Source organism: Pongo pygmaeus, chromosome 6, assembly GCF_028885625.2.
Source record: "Pongo pygmaeus isolate AG05252 chromosome 6, NHGRI_mPonPyg2-v2.0_pri, whole genome shotgun sequence".
Taxonomy (NCBI): Eukaryota; Metazoa; Chordata; class Mammalia; order Primates; family Hominidae; genus Pongo; species Pongo pygmaeus.
Window position 1 is genome coordinate 105,894,007 of NC_072379.2, and position 24,436 is coordinate 105,918,442.

The window sequence follows — 24,436 nt, forward strand, 5'->3', positions numbered from 1 at the left end:
ATAAATAGTAGAAGACAGATGTTAATTTTACCTACCTTATGCTGGAATATTTACTTATACTATTTTAAATATTTTTAAAGTGTGTAACTAAAGGTTAGACTATGTGAGCTATGGCTTAATAGCAACAACAGGGATTTATATCTGTTTACACAAAACTTTGCAATGACAATTTTCCTTTTAGAATATCTTTTCTATGCAAAATGCCATAGATCATTCAAATATCCACAGAAAACTGGCAATGTTCCTGGTTCCCCTCTTGGTGTGAATGGTAGGAAATATAATCTTGTTTTGTCCAACTGAATTTTTATCTAAACATCAGCAACACTAAGAGATCTCAAGATTCAGTAATCAGCACAAGGAAACCCCAACCAGCCTAGGTCATGATGCATATCAAGGGTGTCTTTCTGGTTGTCCAAGTCTAAAACTGGTTGCAATTACAGGTTAGGTTGGTCAGTAAAAGAAGATCTATTTCATTGTCTAGTATCTTAAAGGATAAGTATGGAAAGAGAGATCAGAGGGAGGTATAATTAAAGGTATAAATATATGTCCCCTCTGTCACACTGTAAAATGAGACCCTCTCCATAATTACAGGACTCTCTGAGAGAAAGGAGATGATAATGCTTAAGAAAAACTTCACACTGATTTTTTTGGAAGCTCAGTGAACTGAAAACCATGATTGGTTAAGTACAGACATCCTTTCCTTCCCAGTAAACTGAGTCCAAAGTTAAAACAGGACTTCTTCTACACCCTCACCTCCCGTAATGATTATCATCAGAAGGCACCTCTTTACCCAACTTAGACATCAGGGTTTCAAAGGGCTTCCATAAGTGAGTTTTACATTTGCTTTCTTTTATTCCAAAAACTGAGACTTTCATATTTGTAAGAAATCACCAATAACTACTAGAACTAATAAGTAAGATTGGCAAAGTCAGAGGACACAAAGTCAAAATACAAGTATCAATTGTATTTCTCTATTTTAAAAATTAACAATTATAAAGTAAAATGAAAAAATAACATATAGAATAGCATCAAAATATATAAAACAGTGATAAATTTAAGAAAAGATTTGTTAGAACTGCATGCTAAAAACTATAAAGCATTTATAAGAGAAAATGTAAAAGTCCTAAATAAATAGAATGATACAGGATGTGGATCAGAAGACTCAATATTAAACTGTGAATTCATCACATATTGATCTGCAGATTCAATGCAATCCTCATCAAAATCCCAGGAGACAATTATTGTAGGAACAAAACTCTGAAACACATATGGAAATGCAAAAGACCTATGGTAACCAAAATTACTTTGATAAAGAAGAACAAAATAGGAGGACTTTGACTACTGTGACGAAAACCCTCTTGTACTGATGTAAACATAGACATTCAGAAAAATGGAACCAAACAGAGTCCAGAAATAGTCTTACTTACAGATAACCAAATGATTTTCAACAAAAGTTTCCAAGAAGTCAATAGGCAGAGAATAATTTTTTGGAGCCATATGTTCTAAAATAAATGAATGTTGAGATAACTCATAAAATACACGAAAATTAACTCAAATCTAGTAAAACTTCTAAAATAAAATGTAAGAGGAAATGCTTCTGACTTTGGGTTAGGCAATAATTTTTAGGTCAAAAAAAAGTACAAATTATTTAAAACTTTGATACATTGAATTTGATCAGGATTTAAAACTTTTGTCCTTTGGAAGGCACTGTTAAGAAAACAAAAAGCCAAGCCACATTCTAGGGGAAAATATCTTCAAAACATGCAACTAAGGAAGTACTCTGAACCCAGAATATGCAAAGATTCCTTGGGACTCAGTAAGAGAACAAGAAATACAATAAAAACAGAGGGCAATCCTTTAGACAAATACAAAACCAAAAAAGTTATACAGATGGCATCTAAGCCTGTGAAAATGTGGTCAACATCTGCTATGGTCTGAATGGTTTTATCTCCCCAAATTCATATGTTGAAACCTACTCACCAAATGTGATGGGGTTAGGAAGTGGATTCTCTCAGAGGTGATGAGGTCAGGGGGAGAAAGTCCTCATGAATGAGATTAGTGCACTTACAAAAGAGGCTCAGATAGCTTCCCTATCCTTTTCTAACACGTGAGCACACAGTCAGAAGGCACAGTCTATGAACCAGGAAGCAGGCCCTCACCAAATACTAAATCTTCCAGTACCTTGATGTTGGACTTGCCATTTCTCCAGAACTGTGAGAAATAAATTTCTGTTATGTATAAGTTGCCCAGTCTGTGGTATTTTGTTGTAGCAGCCCAAATGAACTAAGAAAGCATCATTAGTTTAGTGGAAGCTAAAACCCCAATAAAAAAAACTAGTACACACCCATTGGAATGACTAAAATTAAAATAACTGACAATATCGTGGACTGGCAAAAATGCAGAGCAGCTGGAACTATCACACATTGTTGATGGAAATGCAAAATGGTATATCCATTTTGGAATACAGCACTGCAGTTTCTGTAAAGTTAAACAACATTTACCAAATAATTTAGCAATTCCACCCTTACATATTTGCACAAGAGAAGGAACACATATGTCCACAAAAGAGATATATGTATGTAAATAACTGTAACTTTATTCATAATAATCCAACTTGTTTCCCAACTGCAGAATGGATAAAAAATTGTGGTATATATCTACACAATGGAATACAATTCAACAATTTAAAAGGAAATGGACTACCGATATATGCAACAACATGGAAGAATCTTCATTATGCTAATGATCAAATAATGCATACTATATGATTCTAGTTGTTGCCAGGACCCAGGGAGTGAAGGTAGCAGATAAACTGCAAAAGTACATAAAGAAAATTTGCGGATGATGGAAATGTTCTATATCTTAATTGTAATGATGGTTATATGAATGTAAACATTTGTCAAACATCATAGAATTTTATGTTTAAAATTGGTGACTTTTACTGCATATAAATTATATCTCAATAAAGCTGAGCAAAAACAAAAACCAAGGAAATATATGATATTTATTCCCTCCCAAAATGAGCAGTGTGATTCACAAGTAAATGGAATAGGCCGGGCGCAGTGGCTCATGCCTGTAATCCCAGCACTTTGGGAAGCCAAGGCGGGCCAATCATTTGAGGTCAGGAGTTCGAGACCAGCCTGACCAACATGGTGAAACCCCGTCTTTACTAAAAATACAAAAAAATTAGCCAGGTGTGGTGGCACATTCCTGTAGTCTCAGCTACTAGGGAGGCTGAGGCAGGAGAATTGCTTGAACCCAGGAGGTGGAGGTGGCAGTGAGCTGAGATCACGCAACTGCACTCCAGCCTGGGTGACAGAGCGAGACTCCATCTGGAAAAAAACAAAACACTACAACTAAATGGAATAAATGGATCCTAATATCCCATTAGCTTAAGTTCTGTTTAGCTACAAATGAATGAAGACCTCTTTGTGGTTACTGTCTTATTACATACTTCATTAGAAATAGGTAGAGACAAGCAGACTAGTTTATTTAACTCTGGTCAGTGTGGGGAGGGCAGTGACTAAATCATATTTAGCATACAGTAAGTCCTTCTAGTAAATGCTTGTGAATAAAAATTTAAATAGAAAGGAACTCTTAACACTTTTTTAAAGGCCTAGGTACATTATATGCTCTTACCTAAAGTATTCAGACAAACACACGCATAAGATATTAGCTGGTTTGCATATTTCATTGTATAGACCTACCAGGCCATTATTTCATGATATAAAGAAATAAAGAAAAAGTTTTGTGGAACATATTTGAGTGACCAACTTTTAATTCATGATGTAGATATTTCATCTGTTTATTCATTAAATCTTCATTTTTAACAATAAAAAATTTGCAAAGTCTCTGTATTTTTATATCTTTTAGTTATAAACTAATTCTAAAAGCATGAACTAAATTTTTCAACATTAACTGCTTTACACACTCTATGTAGGAAAAATTCAGACAGAGTTCTTCTGATGTCTGAATAATAAGATATTGACTTATTTTTCTGGAGAATTTTATTCTAAATATTAATTACAAAAATGTGTAAAAATTTTGTTTACTGAATATATGTCTAAGAGATTCCAGATTAAACATCTAGACAAAATGACAATTAGCCAGGAATTTTAAAATAGCAATAAAAATGTTTTGTAAACCAATACAGCAAAGCTTCTTGACATCAAATGATAAAATAACTTAAAACTTTGAAATTAATTTTCAAAATAAGTAGTAAACTTACAGTTTGTTGCCATATGAAATTGAGAAGAAAGTGCCTGAGTAACTGAATTCCAAAATGTGTAGAAAATTTCAGGTTGTCCATCCTGTGAACAACAAACAAAAATTTTTAAAAAATAAAAAAAATTCATTTATTTTAAGAAATCATAATGGGTAACATGTAACCTTGAAAATTTATTTAAAATTTAAATAAAAATTTTAGACATCTAACCATCAAACAATAGAATTATTAATTAAATGGAAGTATAAAGATTATTCAAATTATGTCTCATGTTCAAGTAGTCATTATTCTTCTCTGCCACGTAATAGCTGGCGTAACCTTGGGCATGTTGCTTAGCCATTCAGGGCCTTTGTTCTTCATATGAAAAACGGTGATAACATTGCAGGATAATTATGAGGATTAAACAAATTAATATAAGTCTTGGGACAATGCCTGAAATACAATAAACTCTCAATGAATGTTAGCTATTATTACAATTATTACTGTCATCATCATTTTTTTAAATACGGAGGGCAATTTGTGTGACTATAACAAAATGATAGACAAAAGCATGCTTACATCAAGGATAACTAACAAGAAATAATTCACTATTACAAAAGAGAATGGCTGAAGCCTAGATATAGTTTTAAAAAAACTCACAGGAATTACTACCACTCAGTTTAGTATGATACTTTCAACTTTGAATATACGTTTTAAAAAGTAAGCACTATAAAGAAAAGACAAATATTAATTAAAGTATCATTTGTTAAAGAAAGACAAAGAACTTTAACACTGTTAAAACAGAATCACACTCTTAGAAATTTTGCCAAATACTTTAAGATACATCCACATGTGTGGCATACAATATAACACTGCCAATATTCTACTATTTTTGCAGCCAGAAATGCCAACTTCATATGGTTCAAAGTAATATTTTAAGACTGGGCACAGTGGCTCACAACTGTAATCCCAGCACTTTGGGAGGCCAAGGCGGGTGGATCACCAGAGGTCAGGAGTTTGAGACCAGCCTTGCCAACATGGTGAAACCCCGTCTCTACTAAAAATACAAAAATTAGCCAGGTGTGCTGGCACATGCCTGTAATCCCAGCTACTAGGGAGACTGAGGCAGGAGAATCGCTTAAGCCCAGGAGGCCGAGGTTGCAGTGAGCCAAGATTGCGCCACTGCACTTCAGCCTGGGCAACTGACCAAAACTCGGTCTCAAGAAACAAACAAATAAACAAAAAAACAAAGTAAGAGTAAAAATAAAATAAAATATCTCTAATGTTAAAATATTGCTACAGTCCCCAAAATAAAATTATAATTTTGGACAAGTGAACAAAATGACCAATGAAAAATACTGATTTGTGACTTTTATACCTGTGTGCACTTTCATTTTCATTATTGTTCCTTTTTAAAATAAGTCTTATGGTTGTAAATTTACTCAAGAACTGTTTATCATAAACAAGGCAAATCAAATCATTGTTGATTTCTTATGCAACGATCAGAAAATACATTCGGATTCCTAAGATTTTATGTATTATGTCTTGCGTATCTTAGTTTAAAGTAGATGCTTTTCATCATGTTAAGGAAGTATAATATACCACATTAACAGAATGAAGGACTAAAACCACATGGTCGTCTCAATTAATGCAGAAAAAGCATTCAACAAAATTTAACACCATCTGATGATAAAAACACTCAACAAACTAGGACTCAAAGGAAATTACATCAACATAATAAAGGCCACATAAGAAAAATCTGCAGCTAACATCCTACTCCATGGTGCAAAACAGAAAGCTTTCCCTCTAAGATCAGGAACAAGGCCAGGATGCCCACTCTTACCACTTCTATATGATATAGTACTAGGAGTCCTGCCAGAAGGACCAAGCAAGAAAAATAAATAAAAAGCATCCAAATTGGAATGGAAGAAGTAAAATTATATCTGTTTCTAGATGATATGATCTTGTATGTAGATAATCCTAGACTCCTCAAAAAGGCCTGTTAAAATAATAACTGAATTCAGCCAAGTTGTAGCCTACAAAATCAACACATAAAAATTAGTGTGTTTCTACAAACTAACAATGAAGTATCCAGAAAAAAATGAAGAAAACTACCCTATTTTTATAACAGTATCCAAAAGAATACTTAAGAATAAACTTATTCAAGATGGTAAAAAACTTGTATACTGAAAACTACACAATATGGTTGAAAGAAATTAAAGAAGACACAAGTAAATGGAAAGCATCCTGTGTTATGGATTGGAAGACCTAATATTGTTAAAATGTCCATACTCCCCAAATGATCTGCAGATTCTCAAAATCTCAATGGCATTTTTGCAGAAATAAAAAAATACTAAAATTAATAGAGAATCTCCAGGGATCCCAAATATCCAAATATCTTTCTTGAGGGAAAAAACAAACAAACAAAGCTAGAGGCCTCAGACTTCCTGACTTCAAGGCATATTACAGAGCCAGGTGCAGTGGAACACACCTGTAGTCTCAGCTTACTTGGAGGATGAGGTGGGAGAATTGCTTGAGCCTAGGCGTTTGCAGCCAGCCTGGGCAACAAAGGGAGATCCTATCTCTAAAAACCCAAATAAAACCCATCCAAATGGAAAAAACCATATTACCAAGCTTCAGTAATCAAAACAGTATGGTACCAGCATAAAGACAGACATATGGACCAATGAAATAGAGAGACAAAAAAATAAATGATCAAGTATACAGTCATACAATCTTGAACAAGGGTGCCAAGGCTACACAATAGGAAAAGGACAGTCTCTTCAATAAATGCTGCTGGGAAAACTGGATATACACATGCAAAAGAATAAAGTTGAACCTTTACCTCATACCATATATAAAAACTAACTCAAATTGGATTAAGGACTTAAACCTAAGACCTGAAATTATAACTCCTAGAAAAAAAACATAGGAGAAAAGCTCTATGACACTGGAGTTGGCAATAATTCTTGTATAGGACACCATGAACACAGGCAACAAAAGCAGAAATAGACAAACTGGACTATACCTAACTTGAAATTTTCTGTGCAGCAAAAGAAACAATCAATAGAGTAAAAAGGCAACCTACAGAATGGGGGAAAACATTTGCTAACCATATATCTAATAAGGAGTTAATATTCAGAATATATAAATGGCTCTGACAATTCAACAATTAAAAAAACAAATACCATGATTAAAAAACAGGCAAAGGACTTGAGTAGACACTTCTCCAAAGCAAATAAATAAATGGCTGGCCAACAAGCACATGAAAAGATCCTCAATATCACTAATCATCATGGAAATGCAAATCAAAACCATACTGAGATGTCATCTCACATCCATTAGGATGGCTACTATAAAAAACCGGTAAATAACAAGTGTCAGCGAGGATGTGGAGAAACTGGAAACTTTGTGCACTGTTGGTAGAAATGTAAAATAGTGTAGTCGCTATGGAAAACATTAGGGAGGTTGCTCAAAATTACCATATGATCCAGCAATTCCACTTCTGGGTATATAAGTAAAAGAGCTGAAAGCAGGATCTTGAAGATTTATTTGAATACTCATGTTCACTGCAGCTTTATTCATAAGAGCCAAGAGATGGTAACAACCCAAATGTCTATCAAAGAATGAATGGATAAAGAAAATGTAGTATATTCAGTCATGCATTTCTGAATGATAGGAATGTGCCTGAGAAATGCCTCATTAGGCAATTCTGTCATTGTGCAAAAATCACAGAATGTACTTACACAAACCTAGATGGGACAGCCTACCACACAAGTAGGCTTTATGTGATAGCCTATCATTCCTGGGCTACAAACTTGTACATGTTATTGTAATGAATACTGTAGGTAATTGTAACACAATAGTACATTTGTGTATCTAAACATCAAAAAGACACACCAAATATACAGTACTACAGTCTTACGAGGCCACAGTTGTATGTGCAGCCTATTATTGACTGAAATGTCATTATGTGGTGCATGACTGTACTTACAATAGAACACTATTCAGTCTTAAAAAAGAAAGAAATCCTATCATATGCTACAACATGAATGAACCTTGAAGATGTTACACTAAGTGAAACAAGCCAGTCACAAAAAGATAAATGCTGCAAGATTCTACTTATATGAAGTAGCTAAAATAGTCAAACTCTTAGAAGCAGAAAGAATAATGGTAATTGCCAAGAGATGGGGGACAGGGAAAATGAATTAGTTACTTCCCTTATTTAAAAAAGTTATTCTAATACATATTTTAGTACAATTATCATAGCCTGAGATTCTTTCCCCCATAAAACTCTTAAGAAATTTCACTAGTTAAAACAATAGTAAAAATATTTTTAAGGAAACTTTTTGGAAACAGAAAACTATTTATTTTATTTTTATTATTTTATTATGTTTTTATTATTTTTTTTTAAGATGGAGTCTCGCTCTGTCGCCCAGGCTGGAGTGCAGAGGTGTGATCTTGGCTCATTGCAACCTCCGCCTCCTGGGCTCAAGTGATTCTCCTGCCTCAGCCTCCTGAGTACCTGGGACTACAGGCACACGCCACCACTGAATCGCCAGCTTTTTCTAGGTCTGAGCCTGCAGGCCTTTGGACTGGGACTACATCATTGGCTTTCCAGCTTGCCAACTACAGATCTACAGATCTACAAACTTGTCTCCATAATCCCATTGGCCAATTCCTTATTTTCTATATACAAATATATAACATTTCCTGTTGCTTTTGTTTCTCTGAAGAACCCTGATACCCTAATACAAGTGTTGAATAAATCAATCAATCCACCCCAAGGACTTGTCTAAATTAAGAGCTAGAGGCAGCTACTAAAGAGATGTACTAAGAAGGACACATAGCTGTTGGAACAAGAAAGGATGTGAAAAGTCCTTGGGAGAGATAGAGAGAGATAAAGTAGATTCAGAGGGAATGGGAAAGTATAGAAGATAATAATAAAAAAGTGGATTTGGGGGTAAGATAATATGTTAAAGCAATGATTTTCTCTATCTATATACCCATCTATTTATACATATATATATATGCTGTGTATGTATAATGTATCCCTATATATACACATATATAATAGTATCTGTACATATACTATACTATATAATAGTAAATCTATATCTCCTACCAAAATATAAAAAGATAGAATGTTAATTTTAATTATCAAAGGATAGTCAGAAATGTTATTGCCATGTGCAGTGGCTTATACCCGTAATTCCAACAGTTTGGGAGGCCAAGGTGGGAGGATCGCTTGAGGCCAGGAGTTCAAGACCAGCCTGGGCAACAGCAAGACCCCCCGTTTCTACACAAAAATTTTAAAAATTAGCTGAGTGTGGGAGCATGTGCCCATGGTCTCAGCTACTTGGGAGCCTGAGGCAGGAGACTGCTTTAGCTCAGGAGTTCAAGGCTGCAGTGAGCCAGGATCGCACCACTGCAATCCAGCCTGGATGACAGAATAAGACCCTGTCTTTAAGAAAACAAAAACAAAATTTTACTGTCAAAACTACATCACATAAATATAATTTCCTGCATAAAGAAAATATGAAGCTATACAAAAATCATTGTGCTTGTTTCAAGTCAAGTCAGCCTGTTACATATTTGCTTCTAAACATTTTGAAACAAAATTAATTGAACTACATTTTGAATAATTCAAGTAGATTTGAACTGGAAGGATATTTGACAATGATCTATTTATAACTGACTCCCAGTATGTCTTACATTAAGTTAAATGGAATCATGTTATCAGATCAATTCAGGGAAACATTTGTAATTTAAAGTATCTTTCTGACCTTGTTTCTTGGTTATAAATACAAACAGTATAATTCTAACTTTAAGAAACAATGAAATTTGGACTTTTGGCTGAGACCATGTAAGCTGATAATAAAACTAAACAGACACATATTATTACATATAAATAGAACAAAAGTAAAATATACAAAAATGTCACAACTTTTTAAAGATAAATCTATTATTTAGAATTATGGCTTGGCCTTTGCTTTAGTCATTGATTTCAACATAATTAAATGTATACAGAGAAACTTAGAATAATTAATACTTAAACAAAACAGCTTTCAAAGCATATATTCTTTAGTTTTTCTCTTTATAACACCAAATTGATCATGGATTTCCTGGCTCAAATATATTTGACAGCTTCTTGCTGCACATTGAATAAGGTCCAAACTTTCATGCTAACCTTATTGTGCTGGGTATAGTGAAAAGAGTATGGGTTTTGAAGTCAAATAACCTTGACTTAAATCCAAGGTCTATCACTTGTGCTGTGACTTTAGAAAGGTGACTTCATCTTTCTGAGCTTTTGATTTCCTCACATAAATAGTAGAAATAATATTTTCATGGGATTTATTTTGTTATGAAGAATCAGGATCTCTTGAGCTAGAGCCTTTTTTTTTTTTTTTTTGAGACAGAGTCTCACCCTGTTGCCCAGGCTGGAGTGCAGCGGTGCGATCTCGGCTCACTGCAACCTCCGCCTTCCGGGTTCAAGCGATTCTCCTGTCTAGGCCTCCCGAGTAGTTGGGACTACAGGTGCGTGCCACCACACCCAGCTAATAGTACACAGAGATGTGAAAAAGTGTTTTCTATCCCCTGAATAAAAAGTGAGCATTCAGGAAAGAGGGAGGACATAAGAATGGAAAGTAAGACAAGGATCAGATCAAGGTATGTCTACATTCATCATAGATATAATAGTGAATCGCTTGAGAGTTTTAATAAGATAATACCATGATCAAGCTGTGCTATAAGAAAATCATTCTGGGCTGGGCACAGTGGCTCACGTCTGGAATCCCAGCACTTTGGGAGGCCGAGATCACAAGGTCAGGAGATCGAGACCACCCTGGCTACCACTATGAAACACCATCTCTACTAAAAATACAAAAAAATTAACCAGGCATGGTGGCGGGTGCCTACAGTCCCAGCTACTCGGGAGGCTGAGGCAGGAGAATGGCGTGAACCCGGGAGGCGGAGCTTGCAGTGAGCCGAGATCACACCATTGCACTCCAGACTGGGCAACAGAGCAAGACTCCATCTCAAAAAAAAAAAAGAAAGAAAGAAAAGAAAATCACTCTGATAATAATGTGGAAGACGAATAGTGTGTGGGGTGGTACCAAGTCTACAGGCAAAAAGATCAGTTAGGAATTTACTGAAAAAATCTAGGCAAAAGGGACCTTTCTATGGCCATAGTAGTAGAGTAAGAGTGGACAGCAGGAAAACTGATACAACTTGATGGGCCAGAAGATGTATTTATTAATAACTAGGACTAAATATATTTATGAAGAACTAGGAGGATGAAGATTATGCAACCAAAATAGAATTTAAGAAGGAGCAGCAGGTGGGCAAAGAAAGATGTGCTCTTTTAGACTTATACTTCTGGAACCTGTGGGGCATCCAAGTGGAGATGACCCTGCTCGCGTCTTTTTTTTTTTTTTTTTTTGAGATGGAGTCCCACTCTGTTACCCAGGCTGGAGTACAGTGGCACGATCTCGGCTCACTGCAGCCTCCGCCTCCAGGATTCAAATGATAAATGATTCCCGTGCCTCAGCCTCCTGAGTAGCTGGGATTACAGGCACCTGCTACCACACCCAGATAATTTTTGTATTTTTAGTAGAGATGGGGTTTCGCCATGTTGGCCAGGATGGTCTCGAACTCCTGACCTCATGTGATCACCCACCTTGGCCTCTGAAAGTGCTGGGATTACAGGCATGAGCCACCATACCTGGCCACTGACTGCTTTTCAGCAAGACCTATGCTAAAAAAATAGATTTAAGTGTTATCAGCATTTAGAGGTGGTAGAAACTATTAGCCTGTGCAAGCTTTTCCATATATTGCATGTGGCATGGGAAGAAAATAATGTTGAGGGTGGGCCACAGGGAACAAATCAATTAAAAGTTGATGGAAGAAATGATTCAGAGTGGAGAGAGAGGAGTGGGTGGAGATGATTATAAAATAAAGATTGAGCATAAGTTAATAATCACTGAAACTGGATGGCAGGTACATAGGGATTCACCGTCCTATACTTGGGTTCTATAGTTTGGTATATGTTTGAAATTTTATAAATATTTTAAAAGGAAGGGGATGAAGAGGAGGAGGAATCAGTAAAGGAATTCTGAAGAGTGAGAATACCTGAGGGAGGAGAGATTTAAGAAGAAGGGTCAATCACCTCAGAGGAGTGAAGTAAACATGGTCTGGGAAGTGGGCAGAAGGATTTGGCAGCTGGGTCACTAAGGTGCACTGAGCAACAAGGTTTCAGTAGAGTGAAACCTTAACATCAAGGGTGTGGGGCAAAAGAGAAGCAGGGAAGTAGAGATACCAGGTAGCTTACTGAAACCTGAGTGTGAAGGAAAAAAGGGTTTAGAAGAAAATAAAGGACTCAGGTTTTTGTTGTTTTAAAAAAATATTTAGATGGTAAAACATTGAAAAGAAGGAAGGAGGAAAGAAGTTGATACTGGAGAAAACCAAGATGGGATGATGTGGAATCAAAAAACAAAAGTTGAAAACTAAGCCTGAAAAAGAAGTAGACACCTTTGAGGCAGATGGGGGAGGTGAGGATAAGCAATACAATTTTTTTTGGTCCTTGATAAATTGTCTCTAAGTCAGTGTGCTTACTGAGAGGAGGTCAGAGAGAAGCAGAGGGAGCTAAATTAAGATCAAAGGAAGGAGAGTGTGAAAGACTTAACAAAAGGTCTGTGCCAGAGATCTCTGTGGATAAATCATGTTGTGAATAAGGAAGCCTGCCGATTTGATCAAAGAAACGAAGTATACATTAATTTTAAATTAGTTCTTAATCATTTTCTGGATTCAAAGCAGAGGGATCCTGGCAAAGCAAATAAAATAAGGCAAAGAAAAATTTCTCTTTGTTGAAAAATAGCCTTCAGGGGAAACATTTTGCTGTCTCATTACAAAGAAGAAAGCTATGGAAATTAAATAGAAACTTCAAGATGAACACCACAGAGCAAAGAAACCCTATACATGTACAACCCTATACACACACTACAGAGCAAAATAAGAAACCCAAAGAATTTCCAATAAAATCAAAATATTAGCTTTTACATGTATATTGTTCAGAGAGAAAAAAATATTTATAATGCAATCAACTTTTTGTTTTATAAAATAAGAGCTTAGATTAATGAGGCAGTCAAAGATAGTGAAAAGTAGTCAGATTTTAAATACATTTTGAAGGTAGAACAGGTAGCATTTATTAAAATATATACAGATAAACACGAAGACTTTTTACAAAATAGTAACAGGTGTTGTCTCCGGATGAAAGGATTAAATATGATGTTTCCATTATTCTTTTAAATTTTTTGGAGGAGCAATAGAGATAATCTAAAAGTTAATGCTAACTAGAACAGTAAATTCTGGATGTAAAAATTTCAATAATAGCGTACATATTGTAAAAAGTAAAAGTTCCTCTTTAAACTCAAATGTCTAATGCCTAATCTCATACTCTTACCTAGAGATCACTGTTAAATAATGGTGTTAAAGGGTTTAAAACCCCTTTCATATAGTTTACTGCAGTGTGTCTCAACCTTTTTTTTTTTACTATCACTCTCCCAAAATAAAAATTAAAGAATTAACTATACTTATACCTATATAATATAGTACATATATTTTGCTTATATTTAATATATAATTATATACTATAATTAGATTTGATTAATAAGGTTTAGTTTCTCCCTAATAAGAGAAACTAAGAAAGAAAAATAAGAACTATTTTCTCTCCCTTGGGGTCAATATTGCCCCCAGTTAAGAATGCATGGTTTACTAGTATTTTGAAAATTCCTGCAATCCCAGTACCAGGTATATATCCAAAGGAAAGGAAATCAGTATGTCAAAGAGGTATCTTCATTCTCATGTTTACTGCAGCACTAGTCAAGATATGGAAAAAACCTAAGTATCTACGGAGAAATGGATTAAGAAAATGTGGTATATCCACACTATAGAATACTATTCAGCCTTTATAAAAAGAATGAAATTCTGTCATTCAAGGTAACATGAATGAGGCTGGAGGACATTATGTTAAGTAAGATAAGCCAGGAACAGAAAGATAAATGCTGCATGTTTCCATTCATAAGCAGAAGCTAAAGAAGTTGATCTTACAGAAGTATTCCAAGCTTGAAGATTATAAAAAAAACTTCCAAAATTTGAGAAGGCTATGAATATCCAGTTACAGGAAGGCTGAAAAAAATCAAACAGATTAGAACCAAATAAAACTACCCCAAGGCATATAATAATTAAAATCTCAGAGGCCAAGAACAAAGAGAAGATCCTAAAAGCAGCAAAAGAAACTAATACTATATAAAGGAGTGCTACAGTTGGTCTGGCAACAGACTTCTCAATGGTAACCACACAGGCCAGGAGAGAGTGGGATAACATTTTCAAAGTGAAAAAAAAAATGCTATCCAAAATACTGTATCCAACAAAGCTATGCTTCAAAAAGGAAGAAGATAGAAGTTGAAAGGATTCACCACCATCAGACCTGTCTTACAAGAGATACTAAATGGAGTTCTTAAAATTCTGAAAGAAAAAAAAAACAGTAATATGCAAATAAACAAAAACATCTGAAGGTATAAAACCCACCGGTAAAATTAAATACGCAAACAAAACCAGAATACTCTAATACTGTAAATGTGCTGTGTGATCCACTCATAATTCTAGCATGACACATCTATGAAAAACAATAATAGCTATAGCAATCAGATATATCATATTGATATTTAGAGATTGACGTGTTTTATATTTATAGGCAACACAAAAATATGTAAATTGATTCACAGGTGTTTTCTCAGTGAAAAAAAGTAAATTGAGCAAACAAAAAGTCAGAATATAGGAGAATGGAGTTAAAATGTAAAGTTTTTAAAGTTTTTTCTTTCTTTGTATCTTTTGTCATCTAAGTTGTTATCTCTTTAAAATAACTTATGTTCAAGACCAGCCTGGCCAACATGGTGAAACCCTGTCTCTACTAAAAATACAAAAAATAGCCAGGTGCAGTGGTGTGCACCTGTAATCCCAGCTACTCAGGAGGCTGAGGCAGGAGAATCGCTTGAACCCAGGAGGTGGAGGTTGCAGTGAGCTGATATCGCACCACTGCACTCCAGCCTGGGCTACACAGCAAGACTTCGTCTGAAAAAGTAATAAAATAAAACAAAACAACTTATGTTTTTTGTAAGCCTCATAATGATTCAAAAGTCTCTAAAACATTTACTAAAAATAAAAAGCAACAAATTAAAACATACTATCAGACAAAAATTACTTAAGCGCTAACAAAATACAGTAAGAAAGGGAAAAAGGAAGAGGAATTACAAAACAACCGGAAACAAACAAAATGGCAGTAGTGAGTTCTTACTTATTAGTAATAACAGTGAATGTAAATGGATTCAATTGTACAATTACAATAAAAGACACAGAGTAGCTGAATGGATCAAGAAACAAGACTCAACTATACACTGCCTGCAAGAAACCTACTTCACCTACAAAGACACACATGAACTGAATGTAAAGGGATGCAAAAAGATATTCTATGCAACTGGAAACCAAAAAGAGCAGGAAAAACTATACTTATATCAGATAAAAGAGACTACAAGCCAAAGACTATAAAAAGGACAAAGATCACTATATAATGAGAAAGGGGTCAATTTGGCAAGAAGATATATAACAATTATAAATATGTATGCACCCAATATTGAAACATCCAAGTATATAAAGAAAACATTAACATATCTAAAAGGAGAGATAGATGGCAACACAATAATAGTAGAGAACTTCAAAACCCCACTCTCAGTAATGGCCAGATCATCCAAAAGAAAGAAATAAAATATATCAAAAAGATATCTGTACTCCCTTGTTTAATGAAGCACTATTCACAACAGTCAAAGTATGAAATCAACCTAATTGTCCATCAGGGGATAAATAAATAAAATGTGGCATATATACCCAGTAGAATATTATTCAGTCATAAAAAAGAGTGAAATCCTTTCATTTGCAGCAACATGACTGAAACTGTATGAAAAGTGAAATACACCGAGCATAGAAACACAAATATTGCATATTCTTACACTATGTGTGGCTAGAAATGTGGATCTCATGAAGATAGTGAGTAGACTGGTGGTTACCAGATGTTGGAAAAAATCGAGGGGAGAGGTACACAAAGAGGGGCTGATTGATGACTACAAATATACAGTTAGATAGAAGAAATAAGACCCAAAGTTTGATAGATCAGCAGGGTGATGACAGTTAACAATAATCTATTGTACATTTCAAAATGGCTGTAAGAGAATAATTCAAATTCATAAATAAAATATATACTTAAGGTGATGGATATCCCAATTACCTTGATTTGATCTTTACACATTATATGAACGTAACAAATTATCACATATACCTGAAAATATGCATATTACAAAATAAAATTTTTTTAAATCAATTTATGAGTTCACAATGTTCCTCAATTAAAGTCACTGACAGGGTTTTTCAATTGTAATTTTAAACAAAATGATGTACAGCAGGTTCTCAACCCAGGCTACCGCTACTACCACAGCAGTCACTCACTTGCATATGCCACCTGTGGGCCTGGGGAATGACCCAGCCAGCTCATTGCAGCCACAGCCAAGACCAGTGCAGACCGCCTGGGAGCCAGAAGGACAAATATCCGGAACATAGAAAGAACTCAGTCAATTCAACAGTAAGAAACAAATAATCCCATTAAAAAGTGGGCAAAGGACTGGAATAGACGTTTCTCAAGAGAAGACATACAAATGGACAACAGGTACATTAAAAAATTGTCAACATCACTAATCATCAGGCAAATGCAAATCAAAACCACAACGAGATATGACCTTACCCCAGTTAGAATGACTACTATTAAAAAAACAAAAAATAACAGATACTGGTGAGGATGCGGAGAAAAGGGAAAACTTACGCATTGTTGGTGGAAAGGTAAATTAGTATAGCCACTACGGAAAATAGTACAGAGATTTCTCAAAAAACTAAAAAGAGAACTACCATATACTTCAGCAATCCCATTACTGGGTATTTATCTAAAGAAAAGGATATAGTGTATCAAAGGGGTTTATGTTTATTGTAGCACTATTCGCAAAAGCAAAGATATGAAATCACCTAAGTGTCCATTGAAGGATGAATGGATAAAGAAAACATGACATATATACACAATGGAATACTACTTGGCCACAAAAAGAGAATGAAATCTGGACATCTGCAGCAATGCTGATGGAACTGCAAGTCATTAAGTGAAACAAGCCAAGCACAGAAAGACAAAAGATTGCACATTTTTACTCATATATGGGAGCTTAAAATTTTGATCTCATGGAGGGAGAAAGAAGAAGGATAGATATCAAAGAGGCTGGGAAGGGGTGTGTGTTTTGGGTGGGGGAGAAAGTGGGGGTTGGTAAATGGGTAAAAACATACAGTTAGAAGAAATAAGTTCTAATGTTCAATAGCAGAGTAAGGTGGCTATAGTTAACAACAATGTATTTTTTATTGCAAAATAGCTTGAAGACAGGACTTGAGATGTTCCCACATGGAAATAGGTACCTGAGGAGATGAATACCCTAAATACCCTAACTTGATCATTACATTCTATGCATGAAAGAAAATATCATAAGTACCCCATGAATATGTATAGAAATTATGTATCAATTTTTAAAAACAGGATCAAAACCAGTATCCTCAGAATTGAGATGTATTCCACTTCAGCATTAAAGCTGCATAATGTTACCATGATGCACTGAACAATGGGCTGCCATCAACAAAAACCCACGTTTTTGTCCACAACTACATTTTTCTTCAATAAAAGGAAATCAATTTTTGTGCTGAAGAAATCTCAATGGCATTTTTAGTAGAAATAAGAAAAACAATCCTAAAATTCATATGAAGTCTCAAGGACCTCAAATATCTTTTTTGAGAAGGAAAACAAAACTAGTGGTCTCATACATTCTGACTTCAAAATATATTACAAAGCTTCCATAATCAAAACAGTATGGTACCAGTATGAAACAAGACATATAGGCCAATGGCATAGAATAGATAGTCCAGAAATAAACCCTCAAGTATATGGCCATATGATCTTTGACAAGTACACCAAGGCTATAAAATGGGGAAAGAATAGCCTCATCAATAAATGCTACTGGGAAAATTAGATATACATACACATGCAAAGGAAAGAAGCTGAATTCTTACCTTATACCATACATAAAAATTAATTTAAAAGATTAGACTTCAATATAAGCTCCTAGACCAAAATAAGGAAAAGCTCCATGACACTGGATTTGGCAATTACTTATATATGATACCAAAAGCAAAAATAAATTACACTACATCAAACTTGAAGATTTCTATGCAGTAGAGGAAACAACAGAGAGTAAAAGCAACCTACAGAATGGGATAAAATATTTGCTAGCCATATATTAGACAATAAGTTAATATCTAGAATATATAGTAACAGCCAAAAATAACCTGATTTAAAATAGACAAAAGACTTCAATAGATTTTTCTTCAAAGATGATATTAAAATGGCTAAAAAGCATAAGAATAGATACGCAACAAGAGATCCTTAAGGGAGTGCTAACCATGGAAATGAAAGAATGATACCTGTTACCACAAAAACACACACACTTTACATGGCCAACACATCCTATAAATCAACCACACAATAGAAACTACAAAGTAACCAGCTAACAACTTCATAATAAGCTCAAAACCTCAGATATCAATATAAACCTTGAATGTAAATACCCTAAATGCTCCAGGTAAAAGACACAGAATTGCAAATTGGGTAAAACAAACAAGATTCATCTATCTGCTATCTTCAAGAGATCGATCTCACATGCAGTAACACCTATCAGCTCAAAGTAAAGGGTTGGAGAAAGATCATGCAAATGGAAAATAAAAAAGAGCAGAGGTCACTGTTCTTACGTCAGATAAAACAGACTTTAATCCTACAACGGTAAAAAACGATAAAGAAAGGCATTATATGATGATAAAGTGCTCAATTCAACAAAAAGACTTAACTATCCTAAATATACATGCACCCAACATTGGGGCACACAGATTCATAAAACAAGTTCTCAGAGACCTGCAAAACATATATAGACAGCCACAAAATTATAGTGGGGGGCTTCAATACCCCATTGAGAGCATTCCATAGATCATGGAGGTAGAAAACTAACAAAGAAATTCTAGACTTAAGTTCAACACTTAACCAACTGGACCTAATAGATATCTACAGGATACTCCACCTATCAACTACAGTATATATGTTCCCATCTGCACCCAGAACAAACTCCAAGATTCACCACATGCCATGCCATAAAGCAAGTCTCAATAAATTAAAAATAAATTGAAATACCAATCATAATCTTGGACCACAGTGGAATAAAATAGAAACTGATACCAACAAGATCTCCCAAAACTCACACAATTACATGGAAATTAAACAACATGTCCCTGAATGACTTTTGAGCAAACAATGAAATTGTCAGAAATAAAAAAATTCTTTGAAAAAAATGAAAAGACATAACATACCAAAATCTCTGTGATGCAGCAAAAGCAGTGTTAAGAGGAAAGTTTTAAGTGCCAAATACCTACCTCAAAAAGTCAGAAAGATCTCTCATTCATCATTTAACATCACACATAGAGGAGCTAGAAGAACCAAGAACAAAGAAACTAACAAACTAACCCTAAAACTAGCAGAAGAAAAGAAATAACTAAAATCAGAGTGGAACTGAATAAAATTGAGGCCCAAAAATCCAGACAAAGAATTAATAAAACCAAAAATTGGTTCTTTGAAAGAGTAAACAAGACTGATAGACCAAACAAAGAAAAAAAAGAAGATCCAAATGAGCACAATCAGAAATGACAAAGGCAACATTACAACCGATCCCACAGAAATACAAAAGCTCCTCAGAGACTATTAGGAACATCTCTATGCATACAAACTAGAAAATCTAGAGGAAATGAATAAATTCTTGGAAACACACAATCTCCCAAGATCAAATCAGGAAGAAACTGGAACCCTGAACAGACCAATATCAAGTTTTGTAACTGAATCAGTAATAAAATCTACCAAGCAAAAAACAGCCCTGGGCCAGACTGATTCACAGCAGAATTCTACAAGACATAAAAAAGGGCTGGCACCAATACTACTGAAACTATTCTCTCCCAATCCCCCTAAAAAAAATTAAGGAGGGACTCCTCCCTAACTCATAATATGACACCAGCAACACCCTGATACCAAAATGTGGCAAAGGCAAAATGGCAAAAGAAAACCACCAGACAACACTCCTGACAAACATAGATGTAAAATTCCCAACAAAATACTAGCAAATGGAATCCAACAGCACATCAAAAAGTTAATTCACCATGATCGAGTTGGTTTCATTCCTGGGATGCAAGGTTGTTTCAACATATGTAAATCAATAAATGTCATTAAACATATAAACAGAATTAAAAACAAAAACCATATGATCATCTCAATAGATGCAGACAAAAGCTTTCAATGAAATCTAATATCCTTCATAAAAATCTTCAAGAAACTGGGTATCAAAGGAACATACCTCAAAACAATAAGAGCCATCTATGACAAACCTTCAGCCAACATCATACTGAATGGAAAAATACTGGAAGCATTCCCCTTGAGAATAGGAACAAGACAAGGATGCCCACTCTCACAACTCCTATTCAATATAATAGTTGAAGTGCTAGCCAGAGCAATCAGGCAAGAGAAAGAAAAAATAGCATCCAATTTGGAAAAGAGGATGTCAAAATTATGCCTTCTCTGGCAATATAATCTTATAACTAAAAAATCCTAAAGATTACACTAAAAGGTCCAGGGACTGACAAGTGACTATAGCAAAGTTTCAGGAAACAAAATCAATGTATAAAAATCAGTAGCATTTCTATATGACAATAATGTCCAAGCTGAGAGCCAAATGAAGAATGTAATCCCATTTACAATAGCCACACACAAAAAATGAAATACCTAGGAATACATCTAACCATGAAAGTGAAAGATCTCCATAAGATCTACAAAATGCTGCTGAAAGAAATCATAGATGACACAAACAAATGGAAAAACTTTCCATGCTCATGGATTGAAAGAATCAATATCATTTAAATGGTCATACTGCCCAAAGTAATCTACAAACTCAACACTATTCCTATCAAACTACCAATTTCATTTTTCACAAAATTAGAAAAAGTATTCTAAAATTCATATGGAACCAAAAAAAAGAGCCTGAATAGCTAAAGCATCCTAAGCAAAAAGAACAAAGCTGAAGACATCACATTATTCAACATCAAACTATAGTACAAGGCTATGGTAAGCAAAACAGCATGGTACTGGTACGAAAACAGACAGACCAATGGAACAGAATGGAGAACTCAGATATAAAGCCTCACACCTACAGCCATCTGATCTCCAACAAAGTCTACAAAAATAAGCAATGGAGAAAGGACTCCTTATTCAATAAATGGTCCTGGGATAACTGGTTAGCCATAGGCAGAAGAATAAAACTGGATCCCTACCTTTTATTATATGCAAAACTTAACTAAGGTGGATTGAAGATTTAAATGTAGGACCACAAACTATAAAAATTCTAAAAGAAAACCTAGGATATACCATTCTGGACATTCACCTTGGGAAAAAATTTATGACAAAGTCTTCAAAAGCAATTGCAACAAAAACATTGACAAAGTGAGGCCTAATTAGGCTTAAGAGCTGCTTTGCAAAAGAAGCTATCAAAAGAGTAAACCAACAACCTACACTATAGAAGGAAATATTCACAAACTATGCATCCAACAAAGGTCTAATATCCAGAATCTGTAAGGAACTTAATTCAACAGTCAAAACACAAATAATCTCATTAAAAAGTGGACAAAAGACATGAACAGGTACTTCTCAAAAGAAGACATACAAGAAGCCAACAAACATATGAAAAAATACTCAACATTTGATCATTAGAGAAATGCAAATCAAAACCACAATGAGATAACAGTCAGAATAGCTATTATAAAAGAGTCAAAACAAACAAACAAAAAACACACCACAGGCTGGGTGCGGTGGTTCACACCTATAATCCCAGCACTTTGGGAGGCTGAGGCAGGCAGATCACCTAAGGTCAGGAGTTTCAGACAAGCATGGCCAACCTGGTGAAACCCTGTCTCTACTAAAAGTACAAAAATTAGCTGGGCATGGTGGTGGGCACCTGTGATCTCAGCTACTCAAGAAGCTGAGGCAGGAGAATTGCTTGAACCTGGGAGGTAGAGGTTGCAGTGAGCCAAGATCACACCACTGCATTCCAGCCTGGGCAACAGAGCGAGACTCTGTCTCAAAAACAAAAAACAAAAAACAAAAAACCCCAAAAAACCCACAGATGCTGACGAGGCTGCAGAGAAAAAGGAATGCTTATACATTGTTTCTGGCAATGTAAATTAGTTCAGCCATTATGGAGAGCAATTTGAAGATTTCTCAAAGAACTTAAAATAGAACTACTATTCAATCCAGCAATCCCATTATTAGGTATATATTCAAAATAAAATAAATCATTCTACCAAAAAGACACACACACTTGTATGTTCATCATAGTGCTATTCACAATAACAAAGACAGAGAATCAACCTAGGTGTCCATCAATAGTAGATTAGATAACAAAAATGTGGCATGTAAACACCATGGAATACTACACAGCCAAACAAAGAATGAAATAATGTCTTTTTACAGCAACATGGATATAGCTAAAGGCCATTATCCAAAGCAAATTAACACAGGAAGAGAAAACCAATCACCACATGTCCTCAGTTATAAGTGAGAGCTAAATATTAGGTACTCATGGACATGAAGATGGCAACAAGAGACACTGGGGACTACTAGAGGAGGCAAGGAGAGAGGGGGCAAAGGTTGAAAAACTATTGGGTTCTATGCTCACTACCTGGGGATGGGATCATTTATACCCCGAATCCCAGCATCATGCAATATGCCATGTAACAAACATGAATTTAAAATCTAAGTAAAAGTTAAAATTAAAGTAACAAAAATTAAAAAGAAATAATAAGGCCAGGCATGGTGGTTCATGCCTGCAATCCCAGTACTTTGGGATGCTAAGGCTGGCAGATTGCTTGAGCTCAGGTGTTTGAGACCAGCCTGGGCAACATGGCAACACCCTCTCTCTACAAAAAATACAAAAATTAGTCAGGTGTGGTGGCTTATGCCTGCAGTCCCAGCTACTTGGGAAGCCCAGGCTAGAGGATTACTTAAGCCTGGGAGGCAGAGATTGCAGTGAGCTGAGATCGCACCACTGCACACCCACCTAGGAGACAGAGGGAGACCCTGTCTCAAAACAAAAAACAAAAAACAAAAAAACCCAAAAATACATAATAAAACTTGAAAGTCAAAATTATTCCTTAATCATGGGCTGTAGAATGGATGTTATGTTAGCATGCACGAAGACAACATTAGTCTCCTTATACGTCTCAGAGTTCTTAGGTGAGTAGGTATATTATCAATGATGAGTAATAGTTTGAAAGGATTTTTTTTTTTTCTGAGCAGGTCTTAACAGTAGGCTTAAAATGTTCAGCATACCATACTATAAACAGATGTGCTATCCTCTATGCTTTACTGTTCAATTTATAGAGCACAAGCAGAATAGATTTAGCATCATTCTTAAAGGTCCTAGGATTTGTGGAATGGTAAATTAGCACTGGTTTCCACTTAATGTTACCAGGGGCATTAGATCTAAAAAAAGAACCAGCCTATCCTTTGAAGCTTTGAAGCCAGGTATTGACTTCTGCTCTCTAACTATGAAAGTCCTAGTTGGCATCTTCTTCTAAGGCTACTTCATCTACATTGAAAATCTGTGATTTTAGTGTAGCTACCTTCATCGATGATTTTAGCTAGATCTTCTCAATAACTTGCCATAGTTTCTACATTAGCACTTGCTGCTTCACATTGTACTTTTATGTTATAGGAGTAGCTTTTTTCCCTTAAACCTCATGAACTAATCTCTGCTAGCTTCCAACAAGAAAACATGCAGCTTCGTCACCTACCTCAGCCTTCACAGAATTTAAGAATTAGGATATTGCTCTTGATTAGGCTTTAGCTTAAAGGAAGGTTGTGGCTGGCTTGATCTTCTATTCAGGCCACTCAAACTTTTGTCCTATCAGCAACAAGCTTGTTTTACTTTATTTATTTATTTTTTTTAGACGGAGTTTTGC

At 35.1% G+C, this 24,436-nt stretch overlaps 1 protein-coding gene across 1 annotated transcript in view; it reads right to left on the reverse strand.

Annotated features, from left to right (window-relative positions):
* COG5 (component of oligomeric golgi complex 5) overlaps nt 1-24,436 on the reverse strand; it is a 377,356-nt gene that overhangs the window by 124,051 nt on the left and 228,869 nt on the right. The window contains exon 11 of the mRNA XM_054494192.2: nt 4,229-4,310. Coding sequence (XP_054350167.1) covers nt 4,229-4,310 — 82 coding nt within the window. The remainder of the gene's footprint in view (nt 1-4,228; nt 4,311-24,436) is intronic.